This window comes from Culex pipiens, chromosome 2 (genome assembly GCF_016801865.2).
Source record: "Culex pipiens pallens isolate TS chromosome 2, TS_CPP_V2, whole genome shotgun sequence".
NCBI lineage: Eukaryota > Metazoa > Arthropoda > Insecta > Diptera > Culicidae > Culex > Culex pipiens.
The window spans coordinates 69206015-69224715 of record NC_068938.1 but is presented as its reverse complement, the minus strand read 5'-3'; the positions used below and the strand labels follow the sequence as shown (position 1 = coordinate 69224715).

General features: G+C 36.5%; 1 protein-coding gene across 1 annotated transcript; it reads left to right on the top strand.

The window, feature by feature from the left end:
- The first annotated feature begins 1883 nt into the window (after window positions 1–1883).
- Window positions 1884–18330, top strand: LOC120416071 (UPF0430 protein CG31712). Its single transcript, XM_039577740.2, has 5 exons — window positions 1884–2165; window positions 2685–2898; window positions 10935–11135; window positions 17022–17105; window positions 17177–18330. The coding sequence occupies exons 1-5, from the start codon at window positions 2005–2007 to the stop codon at window positions 17333–17335; spliced, it is 819 nt and encodes a 272-aa protein (XP_039433674.1). The 5' UTR covers window positions 1884–2004; the 3' UTR covers window positions 17336–18330.
- Window positions 18331–18701: the final 371 nt, after the last annotated feature.

The following is an 18701-nucleotide window of genomic DNA, read 5'->3' as shown; positions in this document are numbered from 1 at the left end:
CTGGAGTCCCGAGTTATAATTACAAATGTTCACGGTAGTCTAACTTGTACGTGCGTCAAACGCGTTCTGTAATGAAATCTCTTTGGCCAGTTGTCGCACTTACATCAATTTTCAGGGAGTGACAAGAAAGCACGACAAGATTGAAACTATTTTCATATGTAAAGTGACAAAAATGCACGAAGTTTTTCAGGATTTCGTTGAATATCTCAGGCATGAAATCAAATTTTGGGAGTCTGTGAAGGTCAAATGGTGAGGCATCGTGAGCTGTACGAAATGGCGTTCTTAACTCAATTTGGCGCAAAATGCACGTACGACAAGTTAGCACGACGGCGACGACTTGTAAGAAACGCGAAATTGTTTTGTTTTTTTTTTCTTAGGTTGAGAAAATACATACTTTATCTAAGGGACACTGAATATAACTTTATCTAAATAACACTCAAGATAGTCCTAAATACTTGAAATAAAACCACTCAAATATACAAACACAATAAACTAAATTGAAGTTTTAGCCAAACAACATTCAGTTTACAACTGCCGATATCTATTCGTGAATCAAATTTCAATGTAACTCCGTTAATGATCGATATAACAATTTCAATGATATCGTTGAATGAAAAAATCCTCATATTTCTTGTTTTTAATCAATGTCAATATCTAAATAACCAAAAGAAGGATCAAAAATGTAAAATTTTTTAGAATTTTCTGATCTTTCAAATTGCAATTTTTACTATTGAAAAACATAAATCATTTGCCACATTTAACAATTAGAAAATTTATCAAAACTACGTTTCAACCAATTTAAAATCAATTTAAAGTTAAAAAGAGTCTTTGAATTAAAAAATAAAAACTTTTTAAATCATATCCTTAAACAATTTTCCGTCCATGCTTAAAATAATGTTTTTTTAAGAGTGTCACATTTTTTTTCTGAAAATTCCCACTTATCACAGCAAATTTTGGATTGCCATTTCAATATAGTATAACTGAATGCGATTCAGTAATCATCACTTTTGCTGAAATTCGGTAATGAACCAAAACATTGTTGAAAAATCAGTAACTGCATATCTGTCAAACTGAAATGTCACTCATGACATATTGTTTGGATGCTGCCGAGAGAAAATCCTCTTTCAAACATGTTGTGTTTTTTAATTTTGTATAGTGATCTTTAGAAACCAAGGTAAAAAAAATGTTAATAACAAATGCCTCGATGCTAACTATCTGTTTTTTTTTTAGATGAAATAAACGTATAAATAACAGTACTGGAAACATTTTCAATGACAAGCACAATCAAATTTTGCTTACTGAATATCAGCAACGATTGTTGAATCTTCAGCAAATGATCTGTAAAACTGTCTCTAGATTATTAATAAATTTTCAGCAAAATGATTTGAAGTTTCTTTTGCTGAAATTTCAGTTTTTTGACAATCATTTTACTGAAATTTAAGTAAATCCTCTGTCAAAGTGACAAATATCAGTTAACTGAGAATTCAGTAAAATCTATATTTATGAATCGTTTACTGAAATTTCAGTAGATGAAAATTCAATTCATAAAAAAATTCCGAAAAAAGGCCACGTGGTTATTGCAGGACCCCCCTTACACACACGTTAGGAAGTTTTCAGAAACTGGAATTTTTATTCACCTTTGAAATAAATAAAAACTTTTTTTTGAGCTGATTATGAAATTTCAGCTGCAATACGCCTGGCGAACTTCGTCCCAAAACGCAGATTTGTTACGCCTGCATCCCCGTGACTCGCTGAACACATTCCTCTCACAAACGCACCCCTCGTTCGCATTTTATAGTACGCTATTCTGCCAAATTCTCCCGCATTATAGCAAATCCGCTTTTCTACCAAACCCAGACGCACTCCCCTCGTTTTCGCTTTCGGCCATTTCAGAGCTGTCAAATCGCGAAAACGCAGCAGCAGCAGCGCATCAAGATTTTTTTTCCTTTCCACTCGGTAATTTTCGCTGTCGGTGCCGTGAATCCTCCGGGACCGTTTTTCGCCATGGGTCGTTCCCGCAGCCGCAGCCGGACGCCGAAGAAGCACAAGAGCAAACACCGGAAGCGCTCGAGCAAGTCGCGCTCGTCCTCCCACAGCAAGCACGAATCGTCCTCCTCGCGGTACGACAAATACAGCAGCAGCAAGGAGCGGAGCTCCAAGTCAAGGTAAAAATACGCGCATCCCCCGTCCCAGGCCGGTTCCCGCGGTCATGGCCGCTATTTAGTTAATCAACTTTTCCACCAGTTTGAAGTTGGCTGAGTGTTGTTTACACCCAAAGATTGCTCTCCAAATCTGGTGATTTTGGATTTCGTCGTGTGTCTTCCAAGTGGAGTGGCCAAAGGCCACGGATTGTACCTTTTGCAGGAACCAGGATCACGGGAAGTCGGTGCCAACCCGACCAAGGAGGACCAAAAATGGAAGGAGTCGATCTGCGTGCAAGAAGAAGAGCTGATGGTAATCTTCCAAACTCGAAAGAAAACAAACACAAATTTGCTTACCTACGTTTGTATTTCAACATTTTTTACGATATTTCCTAAAGAAAAAAAAATCAAATTTGATTCTTCTACCTCCGGTGGACATCCCACTTGTCCGCCGTGGGGAGAAACATGCCAAATTCCCCCCTTAAATCTCTAACAGTCGTCCCTTTGTCTGTGCTTCTTTTCCCGGTCTCTTCCGGATGTCAGGAAGCGCTCGCTGTCCGAGTCGTCCGACAGTGGCGGCAGCAGCGGGGATGAGCGGCGGAGCCACCGGCACCGGCACCACCACAAAAGCAGCCACCACAAGAGCAGCCGCGCCGGCAGCCGGTCCAAGTCGTCGTCCAAGCACCGCAAGCTGACCGAGGTCGAGCGGCTCGCCGAGATGGAGCGCCAGCGGAGGCAGAAGGAGGCGGAGCAGAAGGTGAGTGTTTTCGGATTTGTAACGGTAGCACACTTGAAAACTTGATATAGCGGACTGTAATAGAGTTATGAATATGGGAAAGACATGCTTCTCAATTACAGACTTCAGTGCCAAGTACTTGAAACCATTTTTCGATATTCGTTATTTACAGTCTGTGGTGGAACATCACTATGCTACTTCATCTTAGTTCTGTTTCTTGTTGTTTTTCTAACATCTTGGATGTCCCGGATGTTCTTCTCGTTGTTGAGTTTTGTCGTCGAAACACCTCAACTCAATACAGGAACTGCGTGGTTCTCCAGCGACGGCTCGGCAACGACTGCCGATGCCGTGTTCGGCTTGCCGCGTCGTTTGATGGAATTTGTAGATTTGCAGCGCCTTCGCAATTCCCTTAACTGTTTGACGTGGCGATTTGGCGGAGGAGGAAGTTCCTAGCAACTCCTTCACTTTGTTATATGTGTTTCCTGCACAGCTTCAAACTCTTCATCTTCAACATACTCCTTCACCGTTGCAGTATAAGGCTGGATTTTCATGGATCATGCAACGACATCGTAAGCACGAGCATCGAAATTTTTACGATGCTCTTGGATGGCGTTATGACTTAGCTATGACACAAACCTAAATAACGGGCAGACCGCCATTTTTCCCGCAAGCGTTTCAAAAAGGGAACGGTAGAAAATGGGAGAGAAACGCTTGGGGAAACGTCAACACAAAGCAACACGTGCACGGAAAAACCAAAGATAAAAATTTTAGACAAATGCAGGGGAACTTTTAATTTAGAACCATTCAAAATTTATTTCCGGATAGAACAAAATAAAATTAATATTAACAATGTTTGGCAGCATTTAGTAGAGCACAACAAAATAGACCAAAATAAGACCGGCGAGAACGGGAATTATCTAATTATAGAACGAAAAATCAAAGTATCTGGAGTTTTTTTTTTGAAAAGGTCCTATAAACCAAATTTTCAATTTTTTGCTTTTTGGGTGTTTTTGAATACCCCTGACTCAAGGCGGGGTCCTTTTCAAAAAAAACTCCAGGTATGCTATTTGAAATTCAGAAATTCAGAAGTTCAGAAATTCAGAAATTCAGAAATTCAGAAATTCAGAAATTCTGAAATTCAGAAATTCAGAAATTCAGAAATTCAGAAATTCAGAAATTCAGAAATTCAGAAATTCAGAAATTCAGAAATTCAGAAATTCAGAAATTCAGAAATTCAGAAATTCAGAAATTCAGAAATTCAGAAATTTAGAAATTCAGAAATTCAGAAATTCAGAAATTCAGAAATTCAGAAATTCAGAAATTCAGAAATTCAGAAATTCAGAAATTCAGAAATTCAGAAATTCAAACATTCAGACATTCAGACATTCAGAAATTCAGAAATTCAGAAATTCAGACATTCAGAAATTCAGACATTCAGAAATTCAGAAATTCAGAAATTCAGAAATTCAGAAATTCAGAAATCCTGAAATTCTGAAATACTGAAATACTGAAATACTGAAATACTGAAATTCTAAAATTCTGAATTTCTTAAATTATGAAATTAAGAAATTCTGAAAATATGAAATTAAGAAATTTGGAAATTGAGAAATTCTGATTTTTTTCTTAATTTCTGAATTTCTTAAATTATGAAATTAAGAAATTCTGAAAATATGAAATTAAGAAATTTGGAAATTGAGAAATTCTGATTTTTTTTCTTAATTTCTTGATTTCTGAATTTCTGAATTTCTGAATTTCTGAATTTCTAAATTTCTGAATTTCTGAATTTCTGAATTTCTGAATTTCTGAATTTCTGAATTTCTGAATTTCTGAATTTCTGAATTTCTTAATTTCTTAATATCTTAATTTCTTAATTTCTTAATTTCTTAATTTCTTAATTTCTTTATCTCTTAATTTCTTAATTTCTTAATTTCTTAATTTCTTAATTTCTAAATTTCTAAATTTCTAAATTTCTAAATTTCTTAATTTCTTAATTTCTTTATTTCTTTATTTTTTTATTTCTTTATTTCTTTATTTCTTTATTTCTTTATTTCTTTATTTCTTTATTTCTTTATTTCTTTATTCCTTTATTTCTTTATTTCTTTATTTCTTTATTTCTTTATTTCTTTATTTCTTTATTTCTTTATTTCTTTATTTCTTTATTTCTTTATTTCTTTATTTCTTTATTTCTTTATTTCTTTATTTCTTCATTTCTTTATTTCTTTATTTCTTTATTTCTTTATTTCTTTATTTCTTTATTTCTTTATTTCTTTATTTCTTTATTTCTTTATTTCTTTATTTCTTTATTTCTTTATTTCTTTATTTCTTTATTTCTTTATTTCTTTATTTCTTTATTTCTTTATTTCTTTATTTCTTTATTTCTTTATTTCTTTATTTCTTTATTTCTTTATTTCTTTATTTCTTTATTTCTTTATTTCTTTATTTCTTTATTTCTTTATTTCTTTATTTCTTTATTTCTTTATTTCTTTATTTCTTTATTTCTTTATTTCTTTATTTCTTTATTTCTTTATTTCTTTATTTCTTTATTTCTTTATTTCTTTATTTCTTTATTTCTTTATTTCTTTATTTCTTTATTTCTTTATTTCTTTATATTTTTTATTTCTTTATTTCTTTATATTTTTTATTTCTTTATTTCTTTATTTCTTTATTTCTTTATTTCTTTATTTCTTTATTTCTTTATTTCTTTATTTCTTTATTTCTTTATTTCTTTATTTCTTTATTTCTTTATTTCTTTATTTCTTTATTTCTTTATTTCTTTATTTCTTTATTTCTTTATTTCTTTATTTCTTTATTTCTTTATTTCTTTATTTCTTTATTTCTTTATTTCTTTATTTCTTTATTTCTTTATTTCTTTATTTCTTTATTTCTTTATTTCTTTATTTCTTTATTTCTTTATTTCTTTATTTCTTTATTTCTTTATTTCTTTATTTCTTTATTTCTTTATTTCTTTATTTCTTTATTTCTTTATTTCTTTATTTCTTTATTTCTTTATTTCTTTATTTCTTTATTTCTTTATTTCTTTATTTCTTTATTTCTTTATTTCTTTATTTCTTTATTTCTTTATTACTTTATTTCTTTATTTCTTTATTTCTTTATTTCTTTATTACTTTATTTCTTTATTTTTTTTCTTTACTTGCTTTTCTTCTTAATTTCTCCCACTCTTCTAACCTTCAGCCAGAACTATGATGCAATTATCAAATATTTATTCCATAAAAATAAATATGAAAAAAAATCTATTTTTTCCATGTTTTCAACTTTCCGTGCATGGTAAACCGTACACACTTTGATCTAGCGTACTGTTTAAAAATGTTCTATGTTTATGGGAAACACTCGTATCATAGGTGGCAATCAACATTTTCCTTGAATTACATACATTTCATGCTGTGAAATAAAATCAAAATTCTTTCTTGTTATTTGAAAACGTAAAAACCCACTTTAAAATAATTTGAGGTAGCCTATCGCCTCTTTTCAAAACTTTGTCGACATCAACATCAGCCGATTCCATTGTTGCCATTTTGGCATCGGAAAAATCTCATGTGTTTGCCACAAAACGCTTGAAACGCTTGCCTGCTTGAAATATTCACGGAAATATTTCACAGCGTTATTTGGTTTGTGTCCATGGTGTCGCGGCAGCAATATGGCTGACAGGACAGGCATCGAACTACGATGCACTGACATTTTAGCAAAGCATGGTAGTGACTATGCTTTCGATGTCGGTCATCTTACGATGCTCGTGCATCGAAAATCAAAAGTCGGAAAATCACATTTTCGTGGCTTTCCGGCAATTAGTATTTGTTTTTATTGTTCGTACTGCCATGAACAATCAATCTAAACTATTTTACCACTTAACTTGGTCGAAAAATATGAGTTTTTCGACCAAATTTGACCACGAGCATCGAAAGCCGCTTTCGATGTCGGTCATCGAAAAATCCATGAAAATCCACCCTAAGTATTCATGAACTTGTGAAACCTTTTGATTTCATCCTTGAATGACATCATGAACCTTGTTGTCCGGATTTTCTTCATCTAACCATCGAGTCATCAGCAGCGATGGAATAATCATCATCAAAAGAAAATCTTTGGACGTTCATCAAGAGAAAAAATCCAAAGAGAGCATGGCTCTCCTCTCTCGCGCACGAATGATCGGTAAAGGGAATCTAAAAAAATCATCATCTTGATTATTCGGCGGAACATCTTTTTCACTACTACACTTGCATGTGTAACGTCACAAGTCGAAAAATGAACTGTCACTTTTTGTAGATGGGCAATGAGTGTAAACAAAGCGAAATAAATAATTTTAAGTGGTGCTAACAAGGAAATTCACAAAAAATCATCAACAGATTGATTTTTTGGAGAAGTTCGGGAGCGATTTTCTTTTGCGTGATTTGCCTCCTCTCTCTTTCGCGGGTGAAGAAAGTTCGCAAGCGAAAATGATTTTTTTGCGAGTACTCCATCCCTGGTCATCAGGAACTAGTTTTTTTGTAATCTTCAGCTTACGATTCCTCCTCTCAACTAAGTGCATTCGACTACGACATCGAGTATTGTTAAGTTTTTTCTGTTCACATGATACGGAATTTGGTAAATCTGTTCTTCGTATTAACGATGATCAAATCACATCCTTTACCTTTTTGCCGTGGACTTATAAAGCTTGCATTGAATCAGTGTACAGTCAAAGCCATTCCTTATGTGTCTTCGCACAGTTCGGCGCAGTCACTACAGCTTAAACCATGTAATTTGGTTGATACACTTTTTCTTTGATTGTCTATGCAACACACACACACACCTTGCTCTCCAAGGGTCCGCTGATCAGAGTCGAGACGGCTGAAAGAAAGGGGCGCGACAATGTGGGAAAAGGGAAGAAATTTGTGTTTGTAGACGGTATTGTTTTGATTCGCAGTATTTTGAGTCACCTGCTGTGGATGTACCTGAACAATGCATTACGGGGTTTCTCTTGTTTTCATTCTCAGCTACCTCTCCTGTTCCTGCTTGAGGTTGAGACCAAAAATATGTATAAGTTAAAATTAAATAGAATAAAAATGTTTATTCAAACATTGAAGGGGGGGCCCCTTCAATGTTGGCCCGAAAAATCAGGGGGCAAAAAAATATTTTTTTCAGAAAACTTCTATATTTTTATGAAAATTAGTTGAAATCAATTTAAAATGAATTCCCCTGCGTTTAGAATCATTTTTAACATGTTTGGGTTGATTTAAAAATCTTTTGAATTTTTGAAAATTTTCGATGTCTACTATTGTAAAAGTTTTTTTTTCGCTGAAATTTTTGTTTTCGTCAAATTTTACATTTTTTGAAAACTTTTTTTTGCAAAACAACTGAACTAGTGTAAAATACATTTAAAAAAACTTTTTCCATGCAAATGTTGAAACTATGGCATGTTATTTAAATATTTATATTTTTTTTTGCCCCTCCTTTGACTCCGGCCAGAGTCGAGGGACAAAAACTTTTAAAAATATTTGCATCGGCCTGATGAAATAATGAAATTCTAGATTGAATTTTCTAAACAACTTATCCGTCATGGATTTCCTGCAGGCCAAGGGTGCATGATACTGATGATACTCGTCGGTTGACAAACCTAGGCGAGGAACATCCCGGAAGGAGCCCAACTACATCCGTAGTGCTTTTTGGACAAAACAGCACGGCTCTAGTTCCTTGCAAGTGTCCTATTTTCTTACCTCCACGTTGGCTTGGTTTAGTCATCATGATGACAAGGTGTTACCTAGCTGGTGGCCTGTGGAAACGACTCGTAAACCTTTGACCAGCGAGGGTCAGAGTAGAGACGGCTAGAAGAAAGGGGCGCGTCAATGTAGGAAAGGGAAGTAATTTGTGATTGTAGACGGTATTGTTTTGATTCGCAGTATGTTGAGTCAACTGCTGTGGATGTACCTGAGCATCGCAGAACGGGGTTTCTCTTCTTTCCATTTCAGCTAACAGCTATCTTCTGTTTATTTTGTTTCACTGATTTTCTAAAACGGCTTCTGCTAACTATCCTCCGTTTGATTTCGATTTTACTTATTTGATTCTCTTATTTCTCAACGCTTTTCCACTCTATTTTACCATTGATGCTGCTGTAAAAAAACTGTCTGCTTTCCCTTAATTTGGCAGCGATGTCAATTTTGTTTATCATATGCCTTTTCTTTATTTATCTATTTGAACAATTTCTCATCTTCCCTGTAAATTGCCCTCAATACAATCTAAGCTTGTTTGTTACCTCTTTTTATTAACTATTGTTAATTTCTATATCTACTTCAATAATTACTATCTTCCTTTTACTATTGATTCTTTACATAGTATATTTCCTTCACTGTCCATTGTTTTGAAACTTCACCTTTTTCTTAAACAAGTGAGGTTCGAGCCCTTACTCAATTTATGGAATGATAAAAGGATTAACATAAATATTACTATTGTACTTTTGAAAACTTTTCTAAAATGCTCAGGACCAAAATATTGTAACACAGCACCGCGACAAATGAAATAGCAACAGATAAACAGACTCAACAAAAGGGAAGATTCCAGGAGATAACAAAACACAGTAAATAACAATAAGTTTTTGAATTCAAACTAAAAATAAAACAGTTTTTGCTTTAATGAAAGTTGATAAGCACACTATAAATGGTTAGGCGCTTATATTTACATCAAACCCTACGTAATGTACCACCCCCGGCCGAGTTAAAATGCGTAACCGGAAAAGAAGGTGTGCATGCCTGGCACGAACACTCAAAGCGTGTTCTAGCGTGCTGCTCGTACTGACTCAGAGCAAGGGTGAGATGTAGGTGTAAGGGCAGTGCGTGTGCGTCGGGAACCTGGTGCATAAGATCGGTCAAGGCCCGTTCTTACACTGAAAATTGCGATTTGCGAATTGCGAACATTTTCGGCGTTTCAAGATTCTGCGTTCTGAGATTCGGCCACATGCGGCTATTCTTGATATCAAATTGCATTTATTGAATACAATTTTATTTAATCGTTTGTGATTGTTGTGTTCCTTTTGATGGGTCTCTTGATTTTTGTTCCAAAATATTTTTTTTTAATTCATAAAAAATAAACTCTCTTGTATGTTTGTCGCGAAATTATTTTTGTTAATATGGCGCGGATTTTTTTTTCGACTTCTCTGTAACAACCCTGTAAGTGGTATAGTTTAATGCTCTTCATCTTTGTTGTATTTTTCGTTTTATTATTAACTGTTTACATTTGTTTATTTACTTCAAATTGTTTTACATTTTTGCATTGAATCGAATACATTTGGGTAAAAAAGAAAAAAATATCACTTAAACAACTAATCCTAACTTAAAACTAAAAAAAATCATTGAAATATTCGAAGTCATCACAACGAGTAAACTACGAGCTGTATTTTAAGATAAATCCTCCAAGCGTTCTTACTTGTTCCGCACGAGTTTTGCACCCACGCAGTGTTGTTGTCATCTCGATGAAAATGTTTAGAAGTTCTTGTGGAGAAAACAGGTCACTACTGCCTTCACCCGTTGATGCTGGTTCGTTTTCCCTCGGTTGCCCAGTGAAGCCTGGAGATGTTGTATTCTCTGCAACTTTTTGCCGCTGATTCAACGGAAATGGCTGAAGATTTGGAGCCACTCGAGCAGATCCCACTCCTGGCGACGCCAAAGCAGGAAAATCTGCGTACGTGAATGCTAGTTTTGGGCAGCTCCGATTCTTGGTCGAATGATCGCCACCGCAATTGAAGCATTTAGCTTCGATGTTCTCGTTGATTGTTTCACAAGCTTGAGTTTTGTGCTCACCTCCGCAGGTTGCACAACGACTCTTGATGAAACAGATCCTTCCACCATGTCCAAACTGCAAGCAGTTTGAACATTGCGTAACGTCACGGTGCACTGTTGAAAATTGCCCGAACTGCCTTCAGCTCAGACGGCGTTGACGATCCTTTCTCGAGATGAACCAGGTACAGTTGATCACGATACTTGATGTCCATGTTGTGTCTCGTCATCTTTAAATGACTCCAATTGCGCCACTTCTCTTCCAAAACTTAACCACACCCATTTTATCCCCCCCCGCAGATGATCGAGGAAGAGGCCGCCAAGCGGATCGAGCTGCTCGTGAAGAAGCGCGTCGAGGAGGAGCTGGAAAAGCGCAAGGACGAAATCGAAACCGAAGTGCAGCGGCGCGTCGAAGCCGCCAAAAAGCAGATGGAGCAGGAAATGATGCTGGAGCTGGAGAAGCGGCGCGAACAGGCCCGCGAAGAAGAACGCCGCCGCGAGGTAAGCGTTTGCTTCCGCAAGGGGGTCCGCCGACGGACGGCGTTTGTGTGCCGTTCCGTCGGTTGACGATTTACTTTAAACCCAAGCAAAAAAAAACAAAATCAACAACAAAAAGAAAACGCTCTTGGACCGCTCCCCACCGGGGACGCTTTCTCGGCAGAGGGGGCGTCCCCGGATGGCGATGTTCCGTTTCTCTCTGCTGGCCTTCGTCTAACGCAAGGAATCCCGATGCCGACATCTCGAGGACCGTTTCGAAATCGTGTTTTGTGCAGTGTTGACTATGGTTTTCTCTATTTTTTGTTGTGAATTATGATTGTTTGTGAACTAGGTATCGTTGCAATTTAGTGTTTTTGATCCTTGTTGTTGAATACCAGGGCGTCCAATTTTCCCGGGTTTTGAATTTCCCGGGAAACGGGAAAATATTGTTGGAATCCCGGGAATTCCCAGGATCCCGGGAAATTTTAGATACAGTCATCATGTTTTCATTATATTGGTTATGTTTTCAAGCTAAAGATCATAGAATCAGCTCAACAGTATTAACGGGTGGTAATCTAAAGTTCAGTCGCCTTAGCAGAGTGTTGTTAAAATGCGACTGTTCAGTTTGAATGTTCAGTCCAGAATGTATTTCGTTTCTCAAATTGTTAAAAGGTAACTTCGATTATCTTCAATCTTCAAATATTCCAGGCTTCTTCGATTCGATATTTCTTCAAATCGAAACAAGGACAGCGCAGGCCAAGTGCGAATGATGCTGATGATACCTCTTCAGTTGACGCTCAGGCGAGGAACATCCTGGAAGGAGCGTCACTGACTACGTCCGTAGTCCTGTTAGATCATACTTGATCAAGACAGTATAGCTCTGGTTCCTTGCAAGTGTCCTATTTTCTTACCTCCACGTTGGCTTGGTTTTCATGATGACCTAGCTGGTGGCCTGTGGAAACGGATCGTAAACCTTTGACCACCGCGGGTCAGAGTCGAGACGGCTAAAAGAAAGGGGCGCGACAATGTGGGAAAGGGAAGTAATTTGTGATTGTAGACGGTATTGTTTTGATTCGCAGTATGTTGAGTCAACTGCTGTGGATGTACCTGAAACATCACACAACGGGGTTTCTCTTCTCTTCATTCTCAGCTACCACCTATTTTCTGTTTATTTTGTTTCACTGATTTTCTAACGCGGCTTCTGTTTACTATCCTCCATTTGAATTCGATTTTACTCATTTGATTCTCTTATTTCTCAACGCTTCTTCACTCTATTTTACCAATTGATGCTGCTGTAACATAATTTCTGCTTTCCCTTAATTTGGCAGCGATGTCAATTTTGTTTATCATGTGCCTTTTCTTTATTTATCTATTTGAATAATTTTTCATCTGCCCTATAAATTGCCCTCAATACAATCTAAGCTTGTTTGTTACTTCTATTTATTAATTATTGTTAATTTCTTTATCTACTTCATTAATTACTATCTCTCTTTTACTATTGATTCTTCAAATAGTATATTTCTTTCACTGTCCATTATTTTCAATCTTCACCCTTTTCTTCAAACAAATGAGGTTCGAGCCCTTACTCAATTTTTGGAGTGATCAAAGAATTAACCCAAATATTACTATTGTACTTTTGAAAAACTTTTATAAAATGCTTAGGACCAAAAATTGTAACAAAACACCGCGACAAAAGCAATAGCAACATAAAAACACGACTCAACACTAGGAAAGATTTCAGGACAAAAAAAAACACAGTAAAATAACAACTAGTTTTTGAATTAAAACTAAAAATATAACAGTTTTTGCTTTAATGAAAGTTGTTAGGCACACTTTAAATGGTTAGGCGCTTATACTTACATCAAATCCTACGTAATGTACCACCCCCGGCCGAGTTAAAATGCGTAACCGGAAAAGAAGGTGTGCATGCCTGGCACGAACACTCAAAGCGTGTTCTAGCGTGCTGCTCGTACTGATTCAGAGCAAGGGTGAGATGTAGGTGTAAGGGCAGTGCGTGTTCGTCGGGAACCTGGTGCATAAGATCGGTCAAGGCCCGTTCTTACACTGAAAATTGCGAATTGCGAATTGCGAAATCGAAACAAGGACAGCAGTTTTTAGATAGCTAAAAAGAAATTTAAATTATTTTTTTATCTGTGTTGTGCTGATTTTGGATTAACCACAATTTCAAATATATGGTTCAAATTGAATGTCTTTTATAAATATATTTCTTTTATATTTTGGTATGACGTAACTTCAAAGCCTGACAAATTTCTTTGAAAATGTAATAAAAAACAAGAACGAAAACAAATAAAATAACATCGGTCAATGTAAAAATTTAGATAGGTTTTAAAAATTTCATGCTTTATATCAAACACATATTAAAAAAAAAAACTATCACTGAGTTACTACCGCCATATGGGGAAACTCGACACTACATTTTGAATAACTTCAGTAGATGTTATCTATTTCCACAACCAAATCTGAATTTCCAGAATAAAATTTGATTTGTCTTCAATTTCGGGAATTCCCGGGACAAATTATAAAAAAATCCCGGGTTTCGGAAATTCCCGGTTTTGGAAAAATCCCGACGCACTATTGAATACCTACCAAATGAATTCAGTCAATGCAGAGAACTTATCAGCGGAGCTCTTGAAATATGTGTGTAACGGTTGTTTAATGAGTAAACGATCAAAGAGAAACATGTAAAAAGTTTGACGAGCTTTCTGGAAAAATACACGCCATTTTTAAAATTCAAGGTAAGCTCAAGATTGTTATTATTTTTTGTGGAGGTGGCCAAAAAAGCCTCATGAAACGTGAGCCATAGAGAAACATGGTCAAATAATCTGCCGCCGAGTTATAATTTAAAAAAAAATAGTGATTTTTGGAAAAAAATGAAAATTTCATTCTAGGCCGGTACCCTCTGCCATGTAAATCAAGTAGGCCCGGTACCCCCGTTGAGAATTGCTGCTCTAGCGTGAGCAGGACACACTCTTTGTTTACAAACCCACAACGGCCCTTTGGCATTGTTTTGCTTAAAATTTTATGCAAGAACAAATTTGACGTAATTTTTTAACGTAAAATTGAATTTCCTATTGAAAAGTACCTGACATTTTTTTTGATAAAGAGCTCTGTTTTCGAAAGTTTAATTTTAGCGAAATATTTGCAGTTTTTCGTTTTTAAAAATAGGGGAAATATACACTTTTTAATCACTCATTTTCCGCTATTAAAAAAATTTTCTGAACTTTAAAAAAAAATATTTTTAGAAATGGTCACTCATGGTCACTATCTTTTAAAATCGGAAAACTGCAAATATTTCGCTAAAATCAAACTTTCGGTGGCTATATCTTGAAAACAGAGCCCTTTATCAAAAAATCTTTTAAAATACTTTTCGTTTGGAAATTCAATGTTACGCTAAAAAATTATGTCAAATTTGTTTTTTTCCAAAAAACACTATTTTTCCAAAAATTTATAACTCGGCGGCAGATTTTTTGACCATGTTTCTCTATGGCTCAAAAGTTGCGGATTTTTGTCCCCTAAACATATAAAAAAATCTCGAAATTCAAAAAATACGTATTTTGGGAAATTGAGTTTTGTGAAAAAAAAGTTGATTAGAGAATCTGCAATTTTTTTTTCATGTACCTATTTTTTTTCTCAATAGTCCTCAACAATACCGACAACTTTGCCGAAGACATTCACTCAAAAGTTACAGCTGTTTGAATATTTACGTACAATTTTTGTATGGACAGCAGCCAAAATTGTATGAAGACTTGTATGGGTGCTCTCCGTTCCAATGACACAAAATAGCTTCTTTGGTCATAGGGAAAGCCCCCATAAAGGTAGAGCCAAATAAAAAAATACAAATAAAATCTATTTCCGGTTTTGGTAATAAATTGCTCAGATGGTAGTCTCAGACGTACCCTACAAGCTCCAGGTCGAATCGAGTTGATATCTGGATGGATCACTTTTTTATTTGAGTTTGAAAATTGTGCTTTTTCACTAAAACGCCAATAACTCCCTTTAGATTTCTAGATTAAATTTTCAAAAGGTCCTATCTGCATAGGAAACCCATGAGGGATAGGTTGTTTGAAAATTTAATCTAGATTTCACCATTTGGGTGCTTCACCCTGCATTTTGTTGCATTTTTCAAGCCTTTTCAGTTGCATTTAGAATTTTGAATCAAATTGAATTTTTCCTGAATTACAGCATATTTAAGATTTTTAACATTTTTGAACCATCAAACTTTGTATCCCGATTTGCCTCTTCCCGTTGATCTAGAGTGCTCATATGTTGTCCAGATGCTAGTTTTATATGTACAAACAACCCCCTGAAAATTTCAGGCAGATAGGTGAGGTCGATGCGAGATGGGTATGCTTTCCTCTTAGACTCTCTCTTAAAATCGCAGAGCGAACTTTATTTGGGACTTTATTGATTAAAGTGTAAACAATGAATAAACAGAAAATGTCAGATGCCGCGCCAAACAAACGTCAACTGTCAAAAATAAAATACCCGGCACTGAAAAATGCTGATCTCTTGCTAAAGGGCTGCCAACCAGCAAAGCAAGCAGGAAAATTATGCGACATTGGGATTTAAGCAAGCTGCGACTAAGCGCTCCGTTCGGCTACAGTACGACAAACGCTAAGTCATGCACACAGTCACAGTCTCTGGCCACCAACGGCGCCCGCCATGTCAGTTTGTAGATCTCGAGTTTAAAATGGTTAGGAATGTTAGTAACGCTTGTAATTTATAGGGCTGATTCTTTACGATGTGTATCTCTCCCGAAATGCATATTCTCAACAAAATAATAATGAAGGCTGTTATTATTCATAGTTTTTTTTCTATCATCAGTTTGATTTACCTGCAAAGATATCTAGTTCACGAACATGCCGCATAAAATTGAATGCCCTTTTGCATAATTACTCAAGAACGACCCTTTTTCGTATTCTTCAAGTGTCTGCAATTCTTCGAAACTTTAATCTTCTAACAATGTCGTTACATTTTACGTTTTCATTTTAAAAAATGCTAGTCTTTTCCCGTCTTCGTCGTCGTCGTCCATCACCACACACACACACAGAGTAATTTTTATGTTCGTCCCCCGTTCCCACGATGAAACACCCCCAGTCTGGTTGGCGCGCCCATTCGGAAGCGGAAGCGCGCCTCCTTTCTCTCCGTCCCTATCCCGAAACGCTTTTCAGGTATTTTCTTCACCAATCACAAAAGAAAAAAAGAAAAAAGTTTGTTTTGCGAAATAAGTTTAAAGCACGGAAGTTGTCGCGATCAAGATCAAGATCTCTGCCAAAGTTGAAGTTGACGATGATGATGATGAGAGGACGCGCGGCGGGGACACGTCGGATGGATTCGCGCCGAAGGAATTCTTGGTAGCTGCCGCGCGAGGAGCGCCCCGCACCCCCCACCAGAGTTGGAGTGTAGTTTGTGAAACACGGAAAATCATTGTATCTCTCTTTCATTTGTGTAATTATTTATTTTTTTGGTTTCCTCTCTATTATGGTAGTATGTGTATTTAATTTGTTCCTTTATTGATCGTGACAGTTTTAAATTAGTGCTTTGCTTAATTAGAATCAATAAGACAATACTAGAAAAGTGATATCTTGATATTGAAATAACGCGAGTGAGAAATTATATCATGAACTCAAACAGAAGATTTTGTTCTGTTCTCACACAGTGAATTAATGCTGAAATCATTACGAACTCAATAGCAAGCCCAAAAAAACAATTCATTATCTTGAAAACTGCAGACGCGCACTCCACGCTCGACACCACGACGACTGTAAGAACATTTATTTAACCTTCAAGTACAAAAACAAAACAATGTCGCCGCGAACGAGTTGCGCCTGCTGCTGGTTTCCCCCACTTCGTGCCGTACTAATATTCCTCCCTTTTCTCTACCTCCAGGAGGAAGAGCTCAAAAAGCGTCAGGAGCTCGAAAATATTATCGCCGAAAACAATCGGAAGATCGAAGAGGCCCAGCGTAAACTGGTGAGTGATTGCCTTTAACTTTTCTGAAAACAAGGAAATACTAACATTCCCTCCCTAACACTCTCTTTCAGGCCGAAGACCGACTGGCGATAATAGAAGAGCAAAGAAAGATGGACGAAGAGCGCCAAAAGATGCGCAAAGAGCAGGAAAAGCGCGTCAAGGAAGAGCAAAAGATTATCCTGGGCAAGAACAATTCGCGGCCCAAGCTCTCGTTCTCGCTGAAACCGTAAACCGTGGTGTGGGACAAAGTGTTAGTAGAGGGGGGGAACGAAACGGAACGGAAAGGTGGCAGTTTCTCTGGTGGAGGGTGGTTGAACTCTTTTGGGCTGTTGCTGGTGTCGGCGGGGGGCGATGTGGGGCTGGATCAGCAACGGCTGAAAACGTAGTGTTGTTTTTGTCTCTATTTTAGTTTTCCTCTTTGTTTTGTACAGTGAAGCGCTAGTAGTAAAACTAAGATCGAACGCAAAATTGTGTCACACAATTAACCACACTCAAACACACACACTCACACAATTCTACTGCTACTACCAGACTAGGTTAGGAACTCGAAAAAAAAGAATGTAACAAATATTGTGTAACGTGTCACGTATCGTGACACACTTTGTGTGTGGCAAGACGGAACTCGATTGCTTCCATAGCAAAAACAGACGATGTCGTGCGCGCAATCGTGTAAAAAGTGATGGAAAAGATCCCGCCCCTCCTTCTTGTAACGTCTCTTTCTTTGTGATAACGCTATCGTTTAAGAGGGCAACTTTATATGAAAAAAAAACAAGACTGCATCCACGAAAGAATATAAAAAAGCCATGGCCATTCTTAAACAATAGCGCAAATCGCATTTATTTAATCCCAGGTCAATGAATTCTGTACAGAACCCCTAATTTCTTTGGCGCGTCAATTTCTCGCGTTTAGTCATTGAGGAATCAAACAATTTAATGTAGGACAGCCAAACTTAGGCTTGTGTCTCGTTGAAACTGAGAAAAACAAACAATATCGAAATAAAGCAAACCGACGAATCGTTTTTCGTTGACCGCCGCGAAGGCGGTCAAACCAAACCATAAAACAAACAAACCCGTGTAAAGGAACTTACTTAATACCAATCTTATAACCACAATCGTTGCCGATTTCAGTTGCATGTAGAAATTCTCTCTGTTGATGCGTTACTTGCAAAAAAAAACTGTCGAAGAGAAGCGCAAATTGTGCGTTTTCTTCCCACAAAAAAAAACAAGAGTTAAGCAATATCCCAACTCACGAACCTTTTTGGCAAAAATAAACTTTTCTCATTCAAATACAACACAAACAAAAAAATAAGCTGTAGTTTTATCGATTTTCCCTGTTCAACAGTCTCCAAAAAAAAAAAAAGTGAAAGTAACCAGCACACGCGAAAAAGTCGTTCTAAAAGCAACAAATGTAGGGAAAAAAGCACAAAGTTTTCCAATTTTGCAACCGCAAACTTGCTATACTCTACTTTTGAAAATAAACGAAACTGATCATCGCCGTCGTTGGCAATCATCGCGTGAGTGTGTGTTTTGCTTTCCGAGTAACGAAAGTCCTGGCGCCTGGCGCGTGCCGAACTGAAGTTTTCAGTCCACCCCACCA

What these genes read in the sequence shown, in the direction of transcription:
- LOC120416071 (XM_039577740.2), top strand. Translation starts at nt 2,005, where the DNA reads ATGGGTCGTTCCCGCAGCCGCAGCCGGACGCCGAAGAAGCACAAGAGC. An exon ending in GAGCGGAGCTCCAAGTCAAG is followed by an intron (nt 2,166 to 2,684) that starts GTAAAAATACGC and finishes TCCGGATGTCAG; the next exon opens with GAAGCGCTCGCTGTCCGAGT. An exon ending in AGAAGGAGGCGGAGCAGAAG is followed by an intron (nt 2,899 to 10,934) that starts GTGAGTGTTTTC and finishes CCCCCCCCGCAG; the next exon opens with ATGATCGAGGAAGAGGCCGC.